Source organism: Bombus affinis, chromosome 14 (assembly GCF_024516045.1).
Source record: "Bombus affinis isolate iyBomAffi1 chromosome 14, iyBomAffi1.2, whole genome shotgun sequence".
NCBI lineage: Eukaryota > Metazoa > Arthropoda > Insecta > Hymenoptera > Apidae > Bombus > Bombus affinis.
Genome location: NC_066357.1, coordinates 2,189,154 through 2,211,884, shown reverse-complemented (window position 1 = coordinate 2,211,884; position 22,731 = coordinate 2,189,154). Strand labels below are relative to the sequence as shown.

Below are 22,731 nucleotides of genomic sequence, written 5' to 3'. Positions count from 1 at the left end.
GACCACAAACAAATAAATATTTTAAATACATTCAAATGAATTCAAATGATGCAGTGGATTTGGAAAATTATTTCTTCCAACTTTATATTTATTTTTCTATAAATACTCCATTTTTAGCGGATATTTCCGCTATTTCTATAAGCTATAAGCTATAAGCTTATTGTTTCCCCTATTTCTTATTACTTTTATGTTATTCTTTAAAAAACTTTCTACTACTTCCAATAGTTTAGAGTTTGTTATATCAAATACATTCTTTTTACATTTTGAATTAATAATATAAATAAAATGTTTTTTGTAATGATTTTAATAGAGAATTAAATAAATCAAACTAATTGATAGAATTTACTTCTATATATTGAAATCTTTTTTTGTATTCATAATTTGTTATACATAAGTTCCATATTCCAAATATTTTCTCATATTTGTTTACTGCTTTTGCTTTAGTAGTAACAAATGATGCAAAATTATGCCTTCAAAGATTGATAAGTAGAGTTTAAATACATTTATGTTTAAAACTGGTTATTGTCACATAGGAATTCAAATTTGAATCTAATACCCAGTACATATATATTACATATATGGTAGCTTTGAATATGGTAATACATTCATACATTTGTTAAACGAGGCTATATTTAATCTAAAAAAATCTAACTGAAAACTGCAATAAAAATTTATTTATTAAATTATTCAGAACATGATGAATTATAAATCGTAAAAAATAATACAACAATTTTGTTCGCGTTTCATTAAATACGTTAATTTATATAAGACATGGTATCTACGTTGTTCATTGCTTATACATTACATTTTTATAAATAATGAATCAGTCTGAATGAAAAGCAGCTGGTAACTTTTCTTGCTCCTTCTAATTTTTTAATCTTTCGCTAATCTTCTAAACTTCTTTTTTTGACTTCATCTTCGAAGTTACTTTTGTTCTTTACGGTCTTTGACATAACTACATTAGCTGAAGTATTAGCCATTTTGATAAAATAGTTATAGTTAAATTAATTTTAATTTTATAACAAACAACTGTTGAAAGTAACCTATACGTGCAATAAAATTATGTAATTTATAGTACGTGCTATATTTAAAGCATGGTCGTACACATGTCGCACAAGACATGTATGATGTACACACAGTATATAATCGTGTATAGAATTATAAATGTTCAAGGCGGATTTACAAAATTCTTTAATTGCGAAATTAAACCTATTAAACCTGCGATGATTATGTGATGTTTTCTTTCAATACAATTTTATAATTATATTATGTACATATTTTATAAAAATTGTAATATACATTTCATATACAATTATAAGAAATTAACTTAATGGTACAATTTCACATTTACAATGGTACATATTTTGTACATTCTTACTTTATTTTATATCGTGATTTATTTAAAAGAAGTGAAGTATAGAAATGTAAAGGAAAGTACAAATTATTATAAACTGCAAATAATAAAAATTTATATTGAATTTTCACTGTATAAAAAAATGTTTAATATCATAAAATTGATTGATGAAAATCACCCTAAGAAGGTCTATTTAAAAAGTGGGGATTTATCGACAATATTGGGGCCTTATAAATAAGCATATTTTGAAATTAACATTTTAGGTACGATTTGTAATTCTGAGTATGTAATTAAGTAATTTTAAAGTTCAGGCATTAATTAATATTTCAAAAAATATTAATATGTTGTAATTTTATTATATGAAATAGCTACGATCTCCAGCTGGTTCAAGAATTGGAATATAAGATCAAAATGGAGGCAGTGCCAAATAGATCGATATTGTTCCGCAATGTTACGTTTTGTTGCTAATTTTTCTATTTGTCGCACAATAGTAAGTAAATATTTTTTAAAATTTGCTCAGCTCTAAATTATGATATTTAATTTACTTAATAAGCTAATTAATTAGCTATCGATATACCCGCGAAATTTAAGTCCCAACGCTATATATAAAGCTATTTTTTTTAATTTCTAAAACTTATTTTCATTTTTTACCGATGTATTTTTTTTGAAGTCTTATTTAGAAGTGTAAATATTATTAAAATACATATAGAATATAGATTCGAGAATAATATTAAAATAACAAAACAAAGAAATTATAATATAATTTTAATTAACTTCTTTGATCTCTATACAGTTTGAAGATACGTTATTTCTTTTAATTCAGAATAGAGCATGGAATGGATGGATCATGTCCACTTCTCCTTCCATCCTTTGGGGAAAAGGACAGCTCTGAAAGAGAAACTCCATATTCATCCCAAAAGGTTGGTTTATACAGACCAACATCAGATGCAATTGACCTAGGATATCATACATTAGATAACAATGTTTGCCGTTCTACGTCTTCATCAGCAGTTATATCAGTTCCAATTAGACAACAAATTTTATTACAACAGAAGTGCATTTATGTTGTGGATTTGTGTCAACTGGATGATACTTTATTATTGAAGATATTTAGTTGGCTTGGTACGAGAGATCTATGCTCTGTTGCTCAAACTTGCAGGCGTCTTTGGGAAATAGCATGGCATCCATCTCTTTGGAAAGAAGTAGAAATACGTTATCCTCAAAATGCAACAGCTGCTTTGAATGCCTTAACCAGACGAGGATGCCACACTTATATCCGTCGTCTGATGCTCGAAGGTGCTGTTGGCTTAGCTGGGATTTTTGCCCAATTATCATTTTTAAGTTTAACTTCATTAGTTTTACGACATTCCCGACGTGTTACAGACACAAATGTGACAGCTATCTTAGATAATTGCATACATCTAAAGGAATTGGACTTAACAGGATGTGTCAGCGTTACAAGAGCGTGTAGTCGAATAACAACATTACAGTTACAATCATTAGATCTCAGTGATTGTCATGGTATGGAAGATTCTGGCTTGGTATTGACACTATCTCGCATGCCACATCTTGTTTGTTTATATTTACGACGATGTGTGCGTATAACTGATGCCAGTCTTATAGCAATTGCTTCCTATTGTTGCAATTTGCGTCAATTATCTGTCTCTGATTGCGTAAAAATCACAGATTATGGAGTACGCGAATTGGCAGCACGTCTCGGTCCATCTTTACGTTACTTTTCAGTGGGAAAATGTGATCGCGTGTCAGACGCTGGTCTGTTGGTTGTTGCTAGACACTGTTACAAATTGAGGTATTTAAATGCCCGTGGCTGTGAAGCACTTAGTGATAGTGCTACGTTAGCTTTGGCACGTGGATGTCCGCGTTTAAGAGCGCTTGATATAGGGAAATGTGATATTGGTGATGCAACTCTTGAAGCCCTTTCTACTGGATGTCCAAATTTGAAAAAATTATCCTTATGTGGTTGTGAGCGTGTCACAGATGCTGGATTAGAAGCATTAGCGTATTACGTACGAGGATTGAGGCAGCTCAATATTGGCGAATGCCCGAGGGTTACATGGGTTGGATACCGAGCAGTAAAACGTTATTGCCGTAGATGCATCATAGAACACACAAATCCTGGTTTTTCAAGCTGATTGAGTCTTCTAAACCATTCTTTATTAATCTTATTTACAACCTATTTATTAACCATACTTATCTTAGTACTTATTTAGATACTAATTTGTAAAAAAAGTGGCTGACCAGATATATATATATATATATAAATAAATATATACACACACAGATATATACACGTGTGATATATATTATATATATATATGTATGCATTAGGCATATATATTACGCGGTTTGTAATATGCGAAAACACATTTTTTGCTATTTATTAATTTTATAACTTAATACACGGAAATTAATAGCAAAGTTCCATGTAATTTGTATATTTATTTTATAAATAAAAGCCTTTTAAATAAATTTTACAAAATTGAAAAAAGTATGCTGATCTTTCATAATTTTTTCACCAAAAGTAATTTTTAATGGATGTTGAGATAATATAATTTGGAAGGTTGAATCATCATATTTATACATACTATTGTAAGTTTATATGTAGGTAAAACAACATATTAGAGGAAAACATGTAATGTAATACGAGATACAAGCAAAAATGAATAGGAAAATTTCAGATGCTTATGGTACTGTAAATGATATATTTTACACGTTGGATTCGAATTGAAACCTCTCCATCAACGAAGTTTGGAATGATTATGATTCTCAGAATTCTGATTGCAAAGAGCTGTTGCTAATTCAAAACCAGAAAGTTCATCATAAAGATCATACAATTGATGTAAAGTTTTCAGAATTAGAAAAAACAAGAAACTTCTTGGTTTGACCTCTTATCTTCACAATCTATTTATTGGTGAAATTTACAAATTTTTTCAGTTGGTGCTGAATAATGTTGAATAAGCTAAATTTCTTGACAGCCTAACGTAGTAAACGTTTGTCAAAGTGCTGTATTTGATTTTAATAAAATCATTGCACTATAGTGATAACAATAAACTATAATTGGTAATTATGAAGCATAAATGTTACGTGATACAGTAGAAATATTTTATACGGTAAAATTTTTATCCATTTTGCTTTTATGTGTTGTAACCTATGTGAAACATAACCTATATTAAAAACAACAAAGTGTTTTGAACTTTATGATCCAAGTTATAAACGGAAGAACATTTTACATTCGTAAATTAATACGTCATGAGACCTATTCAAAGAAGACAACAGGGTTTACAATACGGCATTTATTTGCTATGTATGCAAGCTCTAAACTATGGTATTGATAAAATTCCACCAGCTACTTTAATTACAATTATTGCACAGGTGAATAAATAATAATGTAATTTTTACATGAATGAAGTTGATAAATCGAAGTAATTATTATTTTATGCAAAACAGTAATCGTTTTACAGGTTTTACTATATGTTGGTTTGATAAAAGTTCCATGGAATGCAGAGGAAGTATGCATATCAGCGATAAAAGTATTTAAATACCGTGATTGGAATTCTTTCTTAATATCAAATTTTGAACATGGTTCAGATATGCACTTATATTATAATATGGTATCTTTGATCTTGAAAGGTTCATATTTAGAACCTATGTATGGAACAATAAATTTTGTTATTCTATTAGCTATTCTTTCGTTTGGATGCAGTACTATGTATGCAGGATTAGGCTATGCTTTAATGCAGTTAACAGGAGATTATGGATATTATACACAATGTGCTATTGGTTTCTCTGCTATTTTATTTGCATTAAAAGTAATTGTAGTGTGTGAAGAGTATGATAGAATTCAGGATGTTGGAGGATTTAGAGTTTCCAGTAAAATTGCTGTTTGGGTTGAACTAATTTTAATTCATCTGTTAGTTCCACAATCTTCATTTATAGGACATCTTGGGGGTATTTTAGTTGGTTGTTTATATTGTTATACTTTTATTGGTGAAATAGTTGATAACATGATATATGGCATAACTGGTACTCCTATTATACATGAAGAACAATTTTATAGAAGGCGTAGCTCATTATTTAGGTAAATTGAAACTGTTATAAATTTCAAATGACAGGAGATATTAAATTATTATTATCAAGAACTCCAATGTTTATCTTAAAAAAATTCACCTAAAAGATTGTATAATTGCATATTGATTGACTGATACAATTTAAGTACCAAACAGCACATGCTTCCTTACTTACACAAATCGTTGAATATATGTATATGTTTATGGATGTTAAAACAGAATATTTTCTGTAATTGTATAAATTTTCTTTTCAATCTAATATCTGTTCAATAGTTTCTTCAGGCCATAATTAAAAGAATATTAAAATTATTTACAAATTACATATATACATATACACATATAAAAAACTGTCAAGCTATATTTTAAATTGTTTAATATTGTAAATAATATTTATTACAATAGATAGAATAATAAATTAATTTTCTGTTAATTATATTGTTATCTTATTAACACTTTGATTATACGAATATGGATTGTATATATTTTTATGCATTTTACGATACATGACAAAGAATTACATATGCAGCAAAATTTAGTTTATGTATAACAGGTTATAAAAAGTATCAGTCTACAATCTCCGTATATCTTTTCAATATATATATATATATAATGAATTATAAACATAAGTTAATTTAATGATCAATTTTTTTTCCAAATATTTTATACAAAACTTGTATCCATTCACAGTAACACAATTAGCTGGATTTTAATATTTTATATAATTTGTACAATGTTACATTAGGTATTTTAGATTTTACTTCTGTGTTTAATAATGATGCCACTAAAAATATATTGAGGTTAATCGTAACAAATATAAATCAGCATAGAAATGTATCAGTAAACAGGTAAACTTACAGATTGTCTGGTAATCCATTTTATATGGAATGTCATAAAATACGAAATATGTGCACATTCTTTGCAATAATGTTATATTTTCTTCAATGTTTCCACTTGTTAAATAAGACTTTATATGAGGTGTTAATTCTACAAAAAAATTGTTAAATATTGAAAAAAATATACATTTAATATTAAAAACATATAGTACTTACCACGTTCCCAGCTATCCATAATATATGAAATGTTTTGTTTAATTGCAAGTATACTTTCTGTACCAAGCACGGGATTTTTGCTTTCTATGTAAGACTTTTTTAACATTTGAGATGAAACGAGTTTTATTTGCCATATGGAGAAGCTGTTTGGTTCTTTTTCTATAATTTCCATACTTTTTATTAAATTCACCCATAAAGGAAGGAGACTCACTTTATCTTTTATTACACATTCATACACAATTATAGCAAATGTATGTAAAAATTGTTTTTCGAACTCTGTCATTTCAGAATGTTGTCCGTCATATTTACAGAAAGAACTTGCATCTTTTGAACAAGATAACGTTTCTACAATTTCCATTTTTTCATTAGAAGAATCTGATTGCTCATTCCAACTACCACTTATTCTTTCAGATGTGTTGCTCAAGCTTTGTGATAGGTATCCAGAACTATTTTTAGCTAAACTACCACAAGATTGCATCTTGAAGCTAATCTCAGTTTTAGTTTTATTTTGTTTGGACCATTGCAAAAAACATTTTACTATATTTAAAATAGTTTTATCATTTGTAAAAGAAGTTACACATTCAGGTCGAGCAGCCCACGCAATAACATTTTCTGTTGTTAAAGTTTGAGCAATTAAACTTCTAAAACCCTGAAACATAGATAGAAAAAAGATAATATTAAATGTTAATATATTTATATACTTTTATTTATATACTATATGATGTAATCCAGAAGCCATCCTAAGTTGAGAAGCAAGGATTACAATAAATAATAAAGTAATAGTAATACTTTTAATTTGATATGAAGGACCAAAACATAATTACATGAGGATCTTCTATATATGGTAAACAACCAGCTCTCTGTTTAACATCTAACGTTTCACACTTTTTGAGCATATTCTCAAGTTGTTGCCAGTTATGATCTTTTACAAAAATGATTTCCCAATATCGATCGTCTTTTAGTTCAATTTTTTTAATAGTACACAGTTGTGGCAGTAAGCATGGTGCTTGAAGTATTAAATCTTGTCCATCGCCATCTTTTTCAGATTCGAATGTTAAATGCACTGTTGCATAGCAGTACTGACCACTATCAATATCTCTAGGTAAAATTACACGTGGTTCAGCAGCCAATACATATAAATGTCGTAGAGCTTGTAAATGATACCTAATAATTAGTAAGAATAATTATTAAGGTAAGAAGTCAATTTTTGTAAATATGCTATGCTATTATTAACCTGTTATCATTACTATGTGTTGGAAATTTTGGAAAAAGGGAAATTATAAGAGCAGCTACTGCACTAGGACTATTAGAAAGAGTATATTTCCCTCCTCCAAGAAAAAGTAGACCAAGAGCCATATGTGTCGCTAAATGAGATCCATATGTAACAACGTTACTCGCAGGGCCCACACGAGTTCTTATGTGTCGACATATTCTCATAATCTATGCAATATAGTATAAATAAGTTTACAAATACAAAAACATTACATAATTCATTAATGACTAATAATTCACGTATTAAATTTACCTCTAAGTTCCCTGTTCCCGCCATTACAACAGCAGCAGAAAGTAAGGTAACATTTAAACAAGTTTCAATGGTTGATTTTCCTGCTAGTTCGGCAATAGTTTTATGTGATAATGCCGTAAACATCTGGGCATAATTATATAAAGTTTTAAAAGCATTTTTATTGGCGGTCCCCGCAAATTTTAAACCCAAAGCCATACAGGCACCCGCAATTATATTGCAGTAAGCTTGGCTGTATTTTAATTAATATTAATTAGTATAAGGAAGATATTACGTTAATGTTATTAAGTACAAGTATATTCTATATACTAACTTCATAGTTTCCAAATCAACATTCTGCCCTATTTCAGAAGTTGGTTTTTGTAATCTGTATTTATAAACAATGTTAGGAACGTGACTAGAAACCCAGGATTTGGTTGGTTCAATTTCATTCCAAAGAATAAGTGATTTTGCTAATATTCTTAATAGTAAGAAATCAGGTCGTACAAAATCTAATAAATATTGAGTATCAGGCGCCTGCATCCACTCTGCTACTGCTTTATTTCCTGTATCGAAATACATAAGACCTAGAGCTATAGTTGCTCCAGGACTTGTCACATCAATATTTATGGAATCACCTTCTCGTATTTGATAACTGAAATTATAAGAAAAAAGAAAAATATAAAATGTTTTACAAAATTGTTTACAAAATGTGTTACAAAATGTTTACCTAGGTGATTTATATTTATCTTTTTGTGCTCCTGTAAAAGGTCTAACATGTCCTCCAACCATGTAATAATGTAAAGTGTCTGGTATATTAGCTAAATCTGGCCCACCTCCACATCCTAATACTACCAAACCTAATGCAAGACCTGCTGCTAAAGAATAAGATTCTCGATCTATACAGTTTTTCATTTCAGGTCCTGGAGGTCTCCCTTTAAATAATTTAATTAATTTAGTAAAGTCATATACAACTACATGTTATAATTTTATATTGAATAGTTACCAATCTCTGATAATAAAGCATGTGAAATATGCCTATGAGCAGTTCCTTGGTACACTAAACCAACTCCCATCAATGCAGCAACCTGAACATTCTGTGGAACGTTTAATTCAATACTTGTCGGAGGTAACAGAGTTTCCACATGAAGAGATAATAATTTAGTCATAGAAACATTCATTGTACCACGGTGAGTTGCTGACAATCCTAATAGAAGTCCAACATTGGTAGCCTCATGACATTCAACTAAGTACTCATACATGCTATAAGGTGCTAAGTTCTTCAAATGACCATTTAGACCAAGTGCCATTAAGAATCCCGAATGTTCAATACCAAATTCGCCCTGTTGTTGCTTATTATATACTATCCATGTAGAATCGATATTAGATGCATCTGGATGAATACGAAGACCTGCAGCTACACCATTATGAAATAATGGCCATAAATTCATATTTGGTGGAACATCTATGTGAGCTAGTTCTACAGTTGTTCCACGAGGAGGTGCTTTTCCTATACATATAAGGACATTTTACGATTGTCAAAAATTTCTAGAAATACGAATGCTATTGTTGGTTCGTACCAGTCAAGCAAAGTCGAGGAATTGGTAACTGCTCTGTAATAATAGGAGTTGAAGTTCTGAGTGTAAACATGCCTCTAGCTACTGGAAGTGCCATCGTTCTTGTGCATAGTGCATGTAAATGTTTCTCCTGTTCTTCTATATATTCAGGGTCATCTACAACTGGCCTCTGAACTATTGCTATCCTTACCGGTTTTGACGAATTTAGAAGTTTTCGAACTTCTGCTATTCTATGATCTTTGTTAAATCTCAATTTTAATACCTATATAACATCATAATTAATATGTGTAACAAGTAATACCTCCCGAATACTTTTCGTATTTATAAATATTATCTAAACATACAGCATCATCAAATTCCATGCCATCATCTTGTTCAGGATCTTTAATTGAATAATTTTTCCCTTCATTTTCTAAGTGATTTGATACAGATGATTTTAAATGTTCGCCCAATGCAGATAAATCTTGTCGATCAACTAATTCGTACGCTTGCATTGGCCAATTTGATGGAGGACGTTCTCTACACCTGTACATTATATCTTTTAACAGCAATGATACACCAGGAGGTAATGTTTCAAGATCTTTTTTGTTCATGCCTATGAATAGAATGTTTCAACTTTTAATTCATGATTAAAATTAGTGATATTTGAAGTATTAAAAACTTACCTAATTCATGATATAGTAATACTATTCTATCTATCGCAGAACATTCAATATTTTTACATATTTCTTTTTCGAATTTATTTCCGCTTTCTTGAAAATCTATACGACTTCCAACTGGTATTATATGCTTTATAAGTCTATCGATTTCTAGCACAATAGGTTTATTTTCATTTGCTATGAGTGCTATTAAATAAATTATATTTCTCGTCTTTAAATTTACTTGACTTAAATAAGGGAATGGCGTCACTTCCATTCCATTTAACAAATTATTTAACGTTTCAAATATGTTTGGTGGTTTTAATGGAATATAATTCGGCATAGTAATCTTCTGCAAATCTGCTTCTTTCATTTGAGACACTGCATTTTTTAAGTAATAGACAGATTGAAAATCAAGAAAATAATGATGAGCATATACATCGAATTTTAAATCCAAGCTTAATTGGTACAATAATTGTGCAAGCAGATGTAAACTTTCTGACATTACACAATTCAGCTTCAATTCTTCATATAAAAGATGTAAAGAAAGAAGGACGAGCGGAAAATACGGAAATAAAATAGACTGCGTATTTATTTTTCCTGTACTGTTTGATTCTATAATGCGTGGCACTGATGTTTGAAATATGTTAGACATTTTTTGTAGGCCAAGTATATTTGAAATAAAAATTTTAGAACTTCCATTTTTCATAAAATTCGTCATGTATTTCCAATCATCATTTGAACCAGAATTATTTGTTTTTTGTTTCTTTGATACTACTATAGGACTATTGCGTTCATTGAGTTGATCTTTTTCATTCATCTGAATTAATTGTAACTTTTCTACTTCATATCCTAATAATGTAAATAAAACAACAAGAAAGAGATACCATTCCTGTTCTGATGAAAAATCTTGAGGTCCAGGAGCATTTCGTGCTCCATACCATTTTACCAATAATTGCATTGCTAAATCTTTTTGTAAAACACTTCTTAACGTTTGTAAACATTTAGTTACTGTAAAAAATGTAAAAAAAATAATGTGCTATTAAATCAAATATAATTATAAACATATATATGCTTACCCAAGGGAGAGGTACTAGATGTTGGTAACGTTATTCGAAAATAATTTTTACTCCCGTATTCTAAAGTAATCTTATTTCCGACAGCTTCTTTTAAAACAAGAAAATTATTCTCTATCAAAGAATTCTCTAACAAAATAGGTGGTCTTGCACAGTTACCACCTACAGGACTTAACAAGTGCAATCCTTCTTCAAATTTAATATCGTGAGAAGCAGCACAGTTTTGTGAAATCAACGAACTACGTCGTGGAAATGGAGAACCTAATTTATGATTGATATTAGATAAAAAATAGTTATATCCGGTTAAATTTGGAAGTATTCCTGTTACATGTAATTTTCCAATACAAGTCACTCCTGAATATAATACCACTGCATTTGATAAATCCATTATCGCTATTATATGTAAACTCTGAAATATAAAATGGTATGTTTTATATTTTTATTCTAATAACTAAATATTATATTATGAAATGTTAGAAAGTACTGACTGGTATATTAACAGCACCCTTAGCTACAATGTTTGTTACCATGCCGAAAATAATTTGTTGTTGTTTATTTGTTTTCTCAAGCCTTACTAAAGAAAGTTGAGATCTATGTGGAACTAAGTAACATAAATAGTTCTGCCCCACGAAATCTGATGACAAAAAAACCTTTGACGCTCGACTGGACATAACATCCCTTAAAAAAATATTAATGTTTTACTGTTTGAACGTACTAGAAAATATGAAAAAAATTTACAAGATTTATATGAAAATATTATATATACTTTGGAATTCCAACATTCTCAGTCCATACATGATCAAGACATATTTCTGGGTATAAAGGTTTACTTGGTGAAATAACGTCCTGTAATTGTATGTTACTACAGCTACCAAAAGGACTATTTTGTGTCTGATTTAATACAGAAGCCATTACTGTTTGATGCAACCTTGTATGATGAATGATCGAATTTGCAGGTGCTCCGAGTAAAGGTGAGAAAGCAGAATGGGTAGGAGATTGACAACGTGAAATAGTTGCCATGGGACTCTGAGATCTTGAATGCTGCTGTTGCTGTTGAGATGGTGATGGACCTCCTGAGCATGTAGTAGTATAAGATGTTCGAGAACCAAATGGACTATTTGACATTCCTAATCCTATATTAAATTGCGGATTTGGTACCCCTAAAACGCAGATACGTATATTTTAAATGAAAATTCTAATTTTTCCAAATTAGACGATTTCTCTATGTGATTGTATTGCGTTTACCAAATATACTTAAGTGTCCTTTATTTGTACTTTTATTACAGGAAAGATTACTTCCAATGTTTAAAGGTGAAGCACTTGCAGATTGATTAAACATACTAGGAGTAGTATCACTATTTCCACAAACTATTTGACACTCTTCTGTTGAAGCTTTACGTATTTTATATACAGAATGTAACCCAGTCTTTGTATCATATATCACAGCCAAAGATGGTTCAGAACTAGTAAATACAATCTGTTGATTTGAATCATACATGTATGATATGTTTCCTATAAATCAAATCATATATTAATTATATTCTTTGATCTAAAGTATTATAGAAAAATTTGTAAAATTTATAATGATACCATGCTTAATAAGTACGGGACAAATTTCATCTAAAGGATGTGTAAGAGAAAATACCACTGGCAAATTTGTGTCATTATGTAGTTGTAATCTATTTCTTTCCAATGATGTATATCTACAAACATTGATCATAATATTATTCATGCACGTTTTAAACTGTTATTATACAAGAATTTTAAGGATCAAAAAATATACCTTGTTTCTGATATGGGAACTTGTGTTTTTTCTAACAAAATTCCATACCTTGTTGGCCACACAGCAGATACCTAAATTATAAGATAAAAAATCTATAATGTAATTATAAGTCTTTAATTAAATATATTTTATCAAAATATTACCTGAAATTGTAAACTAGATACATAATCTTCTCCAAGATTGGTAAATACTTTAAGAGTATATGAATCAATTAAACAAATACATTCTATCGTTTTATCAGAATTATCTTCTTCATCCATTTCTTTTCCTCTTGCTAAATGATCAGGTATATTAGTATGAAATTTACACCATAGTGCATGTTTAATATCTGTTTCACAAGTATATGTTGTTTCTAATATCTTTGCAGTTTGATTGCCCTTTGAATGAATTGCAATTTTGCCTGAACAATATAATTCTTCTTCACCGCATGTATCATTTTCACGCACAATCCAAAATTCCTTCTATATGTATATAATTGATATATTAGAAACTTTAAATATTCATTAATACGAATAAAACCATTATATATACTTACTGGCAATGTATCTGAAATATTTACTTCACTAAATTTTTGTAGCAAAATACTTTCTCCTTCAACTGTTTGATTGTTTAATAGTTGTTGATTAGTCACTGATTCAGGATGTCGTAAAATTATTTGTCTTCCACCAGGAATATATTCCTTTGTGTTACAGAGTTAGAATTATAATTTTTCAATATATTAATATATCAGTTTAGATTTAAAAAAATGTTCAATATTAATAGAAAACAATACCTTACAGAATTTAATTATGTTTATTAATTATATCATAACCTAAAAAACATTTGACTTACCACCGGTTCTGAGGCGGCAATCATCTTTTCCTTAGTTTCATCCAGATTTGCAGAATCTAATTATTAAGAATTAGGTAAATAATATGATAGTATTTATTTTAGATTGTTTCTTAGAATTATTTGAAAATATTTGTGCAAATACAATGTTGCTAAACGTTGCGTCACTGTGGACGTCGCCATATTCGAATATATATAAGTACATAACTGCATATATTTCATGCTATAATATATTGGATAAATATTTAACATAGAATTATATTTACTTAATTATGTACTTCCTTTATCTAAATGATAGAATCCTTTTGCGCTAATAATAACTAATTTAATCTTTTTATTATAAATTATATAATTATACATTTGATTATAAATTATAGTTAAGTTGTTAAAGTAAACAATATAAATATTACAATATTAATTTTACAATACTGATTATTAATTATAATTTATGATAAATAAAATATAGCTTTTAAAATAACTTAATTAATAAGTTAAATTATGCAGAAAATGATAACAATATCCAACAATCATGAAAATAATTATTACAATTATAAAAATGTTCTTATACATAAGTGAATAGGAAGTAAATAATATGATCTCAAACAACTAGCTGACGTTCAATAATTCTATTATCGTTAGAAAAATATACGAACTCAAATATAAATATTTCTGGTACCTTTATAATAAAATTACTATTAAATACTTTCAAATTTTTAATATTTGCGGTTTTAATATATTGCAATTTTTTTGTTGCATATGAAATTTGCCATTGTTACCGCTTGATTATAAAATTTGACATAATCAGCATATTTGTAAAGAGTTTATAGATTTATTTTACCAAAGCATACATATTTACAAATACTTTGCAAACTTGTTACTAGAGATAGAAATTACATTATCTTCTTTATAACGATTATTTGGTTAACCAAAGCATTTCATTTATGTTTTAATAGAATAGTCTATTCTTTTATTGTATTAAATATAATAAAATTATAAATAGTATAAAAACAAATATAATAACTTAGGAAGATGGTACTTTTATAAAATAAGAGATTTCCATTCAAATCTACAAGTAATATAGTGTTTACTTTTACAAGTAAATTTATCTTGAAAAGTTAAAATGTATCTAACATTGAAAATTTGTATGTACATTTCCAAGGAATCTTAATAAATAGATATCATTTAAAAATATAATAAAACTTTTATTTTAAAACTATGACTAAATAAATATTTGCATATTAAAAGTTTTACATAAACTTTCGAAGTATAAAATAAATCATATTACACTGTTTTTGCATTAAGTTTCTTTTTAATTCGTTAAATACGACATTTTATGATCCCTTGGAATATATTTTCATTAAAAAAGAACAGTTAAAGCAACAGTTTTTTAAAATTGCAGTATTAAAAGCATTCAAAGAGCATGGTAAATACGGTACATGTCGATTTTTGTGCCGACTGTGCCATTATTTATGTGTTGTACTTAAATTATTTGACATAACATCATAAATCTTCCTAAATTAAGTTCAAAATGTTTTACGATGAATTGCTCTAATACCATCCTCTTCATATTCTCTTTTACTAACCCACATCTTCTTGAAAGTATCTAAAGAAGCTAAAATAGAACCTCCAATCCAAGTACTATATAATCGTTCTTGAGGAGCTGATATCTATATTAGAATTTAAACATTCTTAGCAAACAAATATCGAGTTGCAAATAGTGTTTATTACACGTTATACATACCCTAATTTTTATATCTTTCGGTGCCATTTTACGAATCTCAGATAGTAATCTATCACCAAATCCCTAACATACAAGATACACATATTTAATGTTTATACAATTTAATTTGATATGTATCAATATATATATATTAATACATGAAAAATATTTCATTAATTTTATACTTACACGGAATAATGTAGATCCTCCTGATAAGACAATGTTTTGGAATAATACCTTTCTTAAATCTAAATCAGATTTCTGAATGGAATATGTTAATACTTCATGAAGTCCTTCACATTCTTCTCCAATTAAGTCTGGTCTAAAGAGCACTTCAGGAGCTCTAAACCGTGCTGGTCCAATCTATTGCAAATAAATACCATACTCTGCATACATTACATAATAAAATTTTTCATATAAATTTAAAATATATCGACATACACATAAATTGTATAAGAGACAACTAATTTTAAAGAAACAACATATATTATTACCTCTAAGTAACTTCCATCAGGCAATATATATTGGAATTTTTCTGTTTCAATAGTTTCTTCTTTTTGAGGGTTACTAGCAAGATAGCATGCTCTTTCTTTAATTGTTCTAACAATTTCAAATTCTGCTGTAGTTCTGAAATTAATACCCTCTTTACGTAGAAGAAGCCGGAGGTGCCTTGTGACATCACGTCCTGCTATATCAACTCTCATAATACTATGAGGCATAGCAAAACCTTCATAAATAGGTACTGCATGTGTGACACCATCTCCAGCATCTAAAACTACTCCTGTAGTCCGCCCTGTGGCATATCTTTAAATTAAATTTAATTAAATTAAATTTAATTAAATTAATCAGAATGTTATTAACCGTTTAATGATATTGTACAAAAAATACAGTTTATTAAAATTGAATACCTACAGACTAAGAACAGCTTGCATTGAAACAAACAAAGCTGGAACATTGAACGTATCAAAGAATATTTCTGCAGCTTTTTCCCTATTTTTTCTTGGATTAAGCGGTGCTTCTGTTAACAAAACTGGATGTTCTTCACTAAATGTTGCTAATTGATCTTTACTATAAACATAAGACCAAATTCTTTCCATGTCATTCCAATCTGTAACAACTCCATGTTCCATTGGATAACGAAGAGATAAAAGACCACGATGTTCCTCTGCTATTGGGCCCACGAAAAGATCTCCTTCTAAAGCACCAGCCATAACACGCACATGTTTGGGTCTGCCAATACTGCAAAAAATTATTAATATATGCAGGGTGTTTCAGAACACATGGACATAATTTCACTTAAATGAACGTATATTGAATTCAACACACTAAAATAACAAAAACAGTTCATATAAACATATGCCTGATATGACCCTGTTTCTGAGTTACAGCCAAATTTCTGTTTTCCAAAAATTCTTTTAATAAACTAAGTTCTTTATTTGTTTACAAATAACATTTAATATATTATGTACGATCTTATAAATATTCCACAACACTCTGTATTATGTAAATATTTCCTTTTAATGTTCCTAGATCAATTCAATCGTATCATTCATAATAGCAGTATAACTATTGAATGCCTACATTTTATAACATTGACAATAATGGCAGATTATACAAATACAGAAATGACAGATACATATTTAATGTATGGCCTTGCTGAATGCTGTGCTGAGACATTTATAAGCTTGTATTCATGCCAAAAATGGTTATATTATGCAATTTCTGTAAAGCCAGGTAAATAATTGATATAATACAAATATAGCTGTATCATGGAAACAAGATCATATCGAGCCATATTAATATGAGCTTTTTTCTTATTCTGAAGTGTTAAATCCACCAGTGAAGTTGTGCCCACATATTCTAAAACACCTTGTATAATTAACACAGTTAGTAACGTTAGGCAAACTAAAAAACTATAGAACAATATAAATCTTGAGAACTCAAAATACTTGAAATTATCTTACAATCTACCGCCTGTCAATAACCTCCAAGCAAACAGAAAGCTGTCAAGAATATTAATTAGGTGGTAGCAGAAGATTTACTTACTAATTTGGAAATCTGCATTTTGGTATCTGATCGCCAGCAAATCCTGCTTTAATTACACCAGAACCCTAAAACGGCAAATAAAAAGATCATTATAACATTATCATTGAATATCATTATCGATTTTAAACTACAAAAATTACTGTATTTCTATTAGGTCACCAGTTTTATTAGATATAACCTATTTATATAATAAAATATTAATAACAGAAATGACACGAAAAAATGTAAGAAGATCGCATAATATATCACAATATTCATAGTTTTAAAGAAAAAGAGAAAAATTTTGAGCGTTGCTTAGGAGCCGACATTATGGTAGAATTGAATTTGACACACTGATTTAAAGAACGTAAAATTATTTGAAGACTTAGATATTTTGATATATTGCTTACATTATCGATAACTACGGGTTGATTAATTATCACATCGTACGGTTCCATAGTTATCTAAAAAATCGTACTATTTTATGTAAGAACTTTGGAAATTCACAACTGTAACCCCACAGTTGCACACCTATTCTCTGGTGAGTTTTGGAGGGAGTTATTGACAGCTTAGAGAAATAAAATTACTTGTTACTAGTTACAAACAGGTTTGCCAATTGTTCATTCAATTTTTCTGACAAGTATGAAAAACACATTTAGATGTGATTTAAATTCTTATCGATTACTTATCGTAAATCACATTTTTATATATATATATATATATAAATTTTATTAAATATTTGTTAAGATATATAATGTATACAACAAAAATATTAATAATAATTAAGCATACATATTTTTTTTATAAAGGCGTGTATTAAATAAAATTCATAAAATAATTTCTGTTTCATTTAGTCATAGCCAACATTGAAGAATGTTTTATTTGATTATTCCATGTTGGGATATTATAAGATAATAATTATAAATAAAATATAAAAATCAAATATAACCTAGATAAGAACCAAAAATTCATTTTAATACTTATTTACTTAAATTATAATCCCTATATTGTAGAAGTAGTTAGGAAGTTAATCTAAAAATATGTAAATTGATGATGTTATTTAAGATCTCTATTAAAATAGATTTCGTATATAATTAATCTTACGTGATTACAATACATGTAAGTAAGAGTTCTATACTATTGTTATTTCTTAAAATTTATGTCTGTATTTAATCATTATCATTCTATTATATAAAAAAGTATACATTCCTATAAATGTTTATGATAATTTACAGATATCACATTTTTATGCATAATCAATATTCACAACATTTATCATATATGAATATCAGCAATATCTTTTGATTCTGCTTGTAGTCAAATGATATACTTATAAATGAAACTATTTATAATACGATTCTATGATTAATAAATTTCTGCCATAAGTAATAAAACTAGAGATGTCCAACCAGTGAATGGATGACTGCCTTTTGCTTCTCCATGAACATCTCCATAATTTTCCCATATGTATCCAGTTTTTTTATATTGCTTAATAACGTTTTGTATTAAATTCTTTCTTAAATTCTGATAAATTTTTCTAGCTTTGTCTTGATATGGACCTTCAATGTTAGAATAATAGTGCGTTGCTCGTACTGTCAAATAATTCAAATTCATCCAAATAGCTCCTCTCCAGTAAGGACCATCGTGTTCAGTATTATATTCCATGTAAAGCGGTGATATCTTTGCGAGTGATCGTAAGCCATACTTAGTCCACAATAGGTCAGGATTGGTTAAATCCTGTAGTACTTTGTCTAACTGTGGAGAACTGGGATTGATAATTTGTAAAATAAATGGAAATAACGAGACATATCCGAAAGAAGAATCAACGTATCTTAGAGTTGGATCTTCCATTACAACTCGTATTGTTTCCGACGGTTGTAGATGTGATCTTGAAGACGGAGTTACTTTTCTTAGAATTACTTTATCTGTGTGCAATCCGAAATCAGCATACGTTTGTGTACTTAGTGACCAATGTAGTTTATTTAATAAACTATTATCAGATAAGTACTGATAGGTTTCTTGATATTTATTATTAGAGTGACTTAACATTTCGCTGATCTGATGCATAATATCAGCGGCAAATGCAATCCAGCAACGTAAATCGACATGTCGTTCATCAACATTTGGATGAGAAGCTCTTGGATAATCATCTAATCCAGATGTGAGCGTTTTTGGATTTAATTCTTTATTAGTTGTTCCATCTCTACCTCTCCATCTATATGTACTCGGTATATCTCCAATTTGCGTAGTATTAAACCAATTAAACCATGTCTGAAGACGAGGATACAAATTATCAAAAAATTGGAAATGTTTTTCTAATATCTCTTCTTTTTTGTGCTTAAGTATAAAATGCAACGTTAAAAAAAATGTAGGTGGATTTGCATTTGTATTTATTTGAGTTACGAACTCTTCTGGAACTTTTGCTAGAGCTTCTTGACCCAAAATCATTTCCCTCGGAATCCATCCTTCGACGTTCATTAAATCGAACCAATGATTTATAATATCTAGTTCGATTTCTAAATCCCAAACTGATATAAGCAAGCCATGAAAACCTTCGTCCCATAAAAATCCTCGTGGAAAAAAGCTTCTACTAGGTACAGCAGTATATAAAGGTGCTTTCCAGTAAGGCACAGGACCTTTAGTATATTGACTTTGAACTTGTGAACTTCCATAGAAGTAGCCTATAGAACCTATCATATTCGATAGTGTCATTTTTGCAAATTTAATTTCTTCTTCCGTATAACCCTTCGACTTCAATTTAAACACCTTCTCAAACTTGTCATCAAATAATTTTCGGTGCGCTTCTAAAGTACGGTCATAATTTTGACCAATTAATTTGTTGACTCTGTTAATAAAACTACCTGATTCATAACTAATTTCAATTTCAAAGGGAATTTTTCCTGTTATTTGTGTTGCAATAAAATTTGCATCTCTTCTTTTTCCATCTACCGATAATGGTATTTGTTCACCCGCTAGAACTATGTATTCCTTTGATGATCCTTTATGAAATGCTATCCTTAGATTTTGGAGAACTGTTTCTTTCAAGGCATTTAAGCCAGGAGCAACAGTTGCTAGAAAAGAGTGCTCCTCTACAGTTCCATGTATCATATTAAGATTTATAGTAAATGAACCTAAACCTTGGGTATTCCCCTCTACACCTGTTAACTGTTTTTCATCACCAAGATTAACTTTAATCCATCCTTTAACATTCTCTTCAATGGCAGTATAGAAAAGTAATGAAATTTCTTCACCATCTCGTATCTTATCCTTAGAAGTTACAGAAATTCTTGCAGTCCAATCTCCACCATGTTTACCACCAGGTCTTTTAACAAATGTAGTAGTTAAAATAGCTGAATTATCCACTATTTCTTGAACACCAAATGTTCTTCCATCATGCTCCATCCATGCATATCTAAATACAAATTAAATAACAACTATTATACAAAAAGTTGTCAAAATAGCATTGAATGAAATAAATTTTGTTCACCTATCTAGTCTATCACTTTGTTCACACCAATGTCTAAGGCCACTTCTATCCTGACGCAATAAATGTGGGAAATACCACATCAATCCTGTTACTAAAGAATGTGGATCTCGAGTTTTTAATCCAAAATAAACACCTGATCTATAGGTACCCCAATATCTGTCTGCAACATCCAATCCAGAGGCTGTAACTAGCTATTTTTCATAAGTAAATAATACCATTATTAGTATTGATAGAATTTTTGTATGAAAGTAAAGATATTTTTAATAACTTAGTTGAAACAAAATAATAAACAAAAATAAAAGTATACAACATACCTTTTTTACATCATATGGAGTATTCACTCTTGTTTCTAAGTATCCTTTATAACTGAACCAAATAGCAACAGCAATGCATAAAACCATAATTGAAATGTTCAACATGGACATTTTAAATTTACTTTCTTTTTTTGAAATAACAGGTTTAGGTTTTGATTTTGTAAATTTATCATGTATTTTATTTTTTGCCATTCTATGTACCCTGAAATAAATCATAAATATTATTATTTTCTAGTATTTCCATGTTTATAATTTCATGGATTTGTAAACATAAATCATTAAAAAGATAATATGATAACGTGATAATAAATACCTTAATCAACAATAAATGTGTTTTATTGTAACAACAATAATTTCTATTGATATAAAACAGCAGTGAAATTAAACAATAAATTAATTCTCAATTCATTCCTATACTCGGTATATTTGAATTCTTACAGGTTATATTTAATGATTGCTTTATTGGATACTAAATAAAAATTGGAATATAAAACACACCTATATATTAAAAAATCCTGTGCAAAAAAATAAAGCTACAGTACTCCCAAGTTACATCATTTATTCTTACCGACCTTATCAGTGAATGATAAAAGCATTCCATACATATTTGAAAATAATGTCACAGCACGTATAGTCGTCTGAGGTTATACCTGGTAATACCATTGACTCGTCTGTGGTAATACTATGAACTGAATAAAACAATTCTGTTTAACATTTTTACTTTTATTTACCCAATAGTTGCATATTTTACAAATAAAGCATTCCTACATAACCTTTGATTAGTAGTACATATTTATATATATACTACCATATTGGTGTACGTTGTTTAAATTTTCAAATGGAAATATATATTTAAATAAGTAAGTTAATACAATTCTTTTATAAGTAGAATTGATGTCTTCTAATTTCCATTTGAATTTTAACCAAGTACAGTAAGTGTAAAATGGTTATTTAGATAATACAACATAATTAAGTAAATATATATGTATCTATCATGATCAGGAAAATGTAACATCGGGATTAGCGGTTTCTTGTATATAATTCAAGACGTGTATAATTTGTTTACATTTAGTATCTCCAATATCTTATATGTATATATATATATATTTATTTTTAAAAATGTTAAAACAATTATGTATATACAATATCAGCAATATATAGATTTTTCCTTGAATATTAAGAGTAAACAACAAAATATTCCCTCTCAAAATTATAACTCAAATGAAATTGTGAATAATTAATTTTTCCCTTAATTTACAACATATATTAGGTAAAATATTTCACAGCCAAT

General features: G+C 28.7%; 5 protein-coding genes across 12 annotated transcripts; 2 read left to right on the top strand and 3 right to left on the bottom strand.

The window, feature by feature from the left end:
- The first annotated feature begins 1,503 nt into the window (after positions 1–1,503).
- LOC126924091 (F-box/LRR-repeat protein 7) lies at positions 1,504–3,866 on the top strand. Of its 2 annotated transcripts, XM_050738208.1 has the most exons (4): positions 1,504–1,617; positions 1,723–1,844; positions 2,178–2,650; positions 2,738–3,866. In XM_050738208.1, the coding sequence occupies exons 3-4, from the start codon at positions 2,191–2,193 to the stop codon at positions 3,505–3,507; spliced, it is 1,230 nt and encodes a 409-aa protein (XP_050594165.1). In that variant the 5' UTR covers positions 1,504–1,617; positions 1,723–1,844; positions 2,178–2,190; the 3' UTR covers positions 3,508–3,866. The 2 variants fall into 2 exon arrangements, with proteins under 2 accessions (XP_050594165.1, XP_050594164.1); XM_050738207.1 differs by having other exon boundaries at positions 2,178–3,866.
- A 307-nt stretch (positions 3,867–4,173) lies between these two features.
- Positions 4,174–5,872, top strand: LOC126924099 (rhomboid-related protein 4-like). The gene is made up of 3 exons (XM_050738220.1): positions 4,174–4,435; positions 4,560–4,747; positions 4,837–5,872. Exons 2-3 carry the CDS (start codon positions 4,625–4,627, stop codon positions 5,455–5,457), a joined length of 744 nt encoding a protein of 247 aa, XP_050594177.1. The 5' UTR covers positions 4,174–4,435; positions 4,560–4,624; the 3' UTR covers positions 5,458–5,872.
- Positions 5,873–6,069: 197 nt separating this feature from the next.
- On the bottom strand, positions 6,070–14,080 carry LOC126924072 (anaphase-promoting complex subunit 1). Of its 3 annotated transcripts, none has more exons than XM_050738156.1 (21): positions 13,898–14,080; positions 13,602–13,745; positions 13,210–13,527; positions 13,067–13,137; positions 12,874–12,986; positions 12,529–12,795; positions 12,050–12,443; positions 11,772–11,961; positions 11,287–11,692; positions 10,235–11,218; positions 9,914–10,164; positions 9,573–9,831; positions 8,999–9,502; positions 8,723–8,927; positions 8,327–8,647; positions 8,017–8,245; positions 7,726–7,931; positions 7,316–7,655; positions 6,492–7,140; positions 6,298–6,426; positions 6,070–6,223 (listed from the first exon to the last, which is right to left on the bottom strand). In XM_050738156.1, the coding sequence occupies exons 1-21, from the start codon at positions 13,919–13,921 to the stop codon at positions 6,138–6,140; spliced, it is 6,090 nt and encodes a 2,029-aa protein (XP_050594113.1). In that variant the 5' UTR covers positions 13,922–14,080; the 3' UTR covers positions 6,070–6,137. The 3 variants fall into 3 exon arrangements, with proteins under 3 accessions (XP_050594113.1, XP_050594114.1, XP_050594115.1); XM_050738157.1 differs by having other exon boundaries at positions 8,999–9,089; positions 9,760–9,831; XM_050738158.1 differs by lacking the exons at positions 12,874–12,986; positions 13,067–13,137; positions 13,210–13,527; positions 13,602–13,745; positions 13,898–14,080 and having other exon boundaries at positions 12,050–12,129; positions 12,212–12,443; positions 12,529–12,672.
- A 995-nt stretch (positions 14,081–15,075) lies between these two features.
- LOC126924095 (actin-related protein 1) lies at positions 15,076–18,198 on the bottom strand. Its single transcript, XM_050738216.1, has 7 exons — positions 18,050–18,198; positions 17,661–17,725; positions 16,527–16,853; positions 16,109–16,418; positions 15,804–15,977; positions 15,636–15,698; positions 15,076–15,561 (listed from the first exon to the last, which is right to left on the bottom strand). The coding sequence occupies exons 1-7, from the start codon at positions 18,095–18,097 to the stop codon at positions 15,418–15,420; spliced, it is 1,131 nt and encodes a 376-aa protein (XP_050594173.1). The 5' UTR covers positions 18,098–18,198; the 3' UTR covers positions 15,076–15,417.
- A 386-nt stretch (positions 18,199–18,584) lies between these two features.
- Positions 18,585–22,365, bottom strand: LOC126924074 (uncharacterized). 5 transcript variants are annotated; one of them, XM_050738165.1, is made up of 5 exons: positions 22,013–22,364; positions 21,754–21,909; positions 21,441–21,642; positions 21,127–21,317; positions 18,585–21,051 (listed from the first exon to the last, which is right to left on the bottom strand). In XM_050738165.1, the coding sequence occupies exons 3-5, from the start codon at positions 21,630–21,632 to the stop codon at positions 19,005–19,007; spliced, it is 2,430 nt and encodes an 809-aa protein (XP_050594122.1). In that variant the 5' UTR covers positions 21,633–21,642; positions 21,754–21,909; positions 22,013–22,364; the 3' UTR covers positions 18,585–19,004. The 5 variants fall into 5 exon arrangements, with proteins under 5 accessions (XP_050594122.1, XP_050594120.1, XP_050594119.1 ...); XM_050738163.1 differs by lacking the exon at positions 21,754–21,909 and having other exon boundaries at positions 22,013–22,365; XM_050738162.1 differs by lacking the exon at positions 21,754–21,909 and having other exon boundaries at positions 22,048–22,365.
- Positions 22,366–22,731: the final 366 nt, after the last annotated feature.

Coding starts and splice junctions, on each gene's coding strand:
- LOC126924074 (XM_050738162.1), bottom strand. CDS start 22,103: ATGGTATTACCAGGTATAACCTCAGACGACTATACGTGCTGTGACATT. Junction 21,318..21,440: donor CTCCATATGATGTAAAAAAG/GTATGTTGTATA, acceptor TATGAAAAATAG/CTAGTTACAGCCTCTGGATT. Junction 21,052..21,126: donor CAAAGTGATAGACTAGATAG/GTGAACAAAATT, acceptor ATTTGTATTTAG/ATATGCATGGATGGAGCATG.
- LOC126924095 (XM_050738216.1), bottom strand. CDS start 18,097: ATGGAACCGTACGATGTGATAATTAATCAACCCGTAGTTATCGATAAT. Junction 16,854..17,660: donor AAATGCAGATTTCCAAATTA/GTAAGTAAATCT, acceptor AATTTTTTGCAG/TATTGGCAGACCCAAACATG. Junction 15,562..15,635: donor CGAAAGATATAAAAATTAGG/GTATGTATAACG, acceptor ATTCTAATATAG/ATATCAGCTCCTCAAGAACG.
- LOC126924099 (XM_050738220.1), top strand. CDS start 4,625: ATGAGACCTATTCAAAGAAGACAACAGGGTTTACAATACGGCATTTAT. Junction 4,748..4,836: donor TAATTACAATTATTGCACAG/GTGAATAAATAA, acceptor ATCGTTTTACAG/GTTTTACTATATGTTGGTTT.
- LOC126924072 (XM_050738156.1), bottom strand. CDS start 13,921: ATGATTGCCGCCTCAGAACCGGTG. Junction 12,796..12,873: donor TCCCGTACTTATTAAGCATG/GTATCATTATAA, acceptor TTTGATTTATAG/GAAACATATCATACATGTAT. Junction 9,832..9,913: donor GCATGGAATTTGATGATGCT/GTATGTTTAGAT, acceptor GATGTTATATAG/GTATTAAAATTGAGATTTAA.
- LOC126924091 (XM_050738207.1), top strand. CDS start 2,191: ATGGATGGATCATGTCCACTTCTCCTTCCATCCTTTGGGGAAAAGGAC.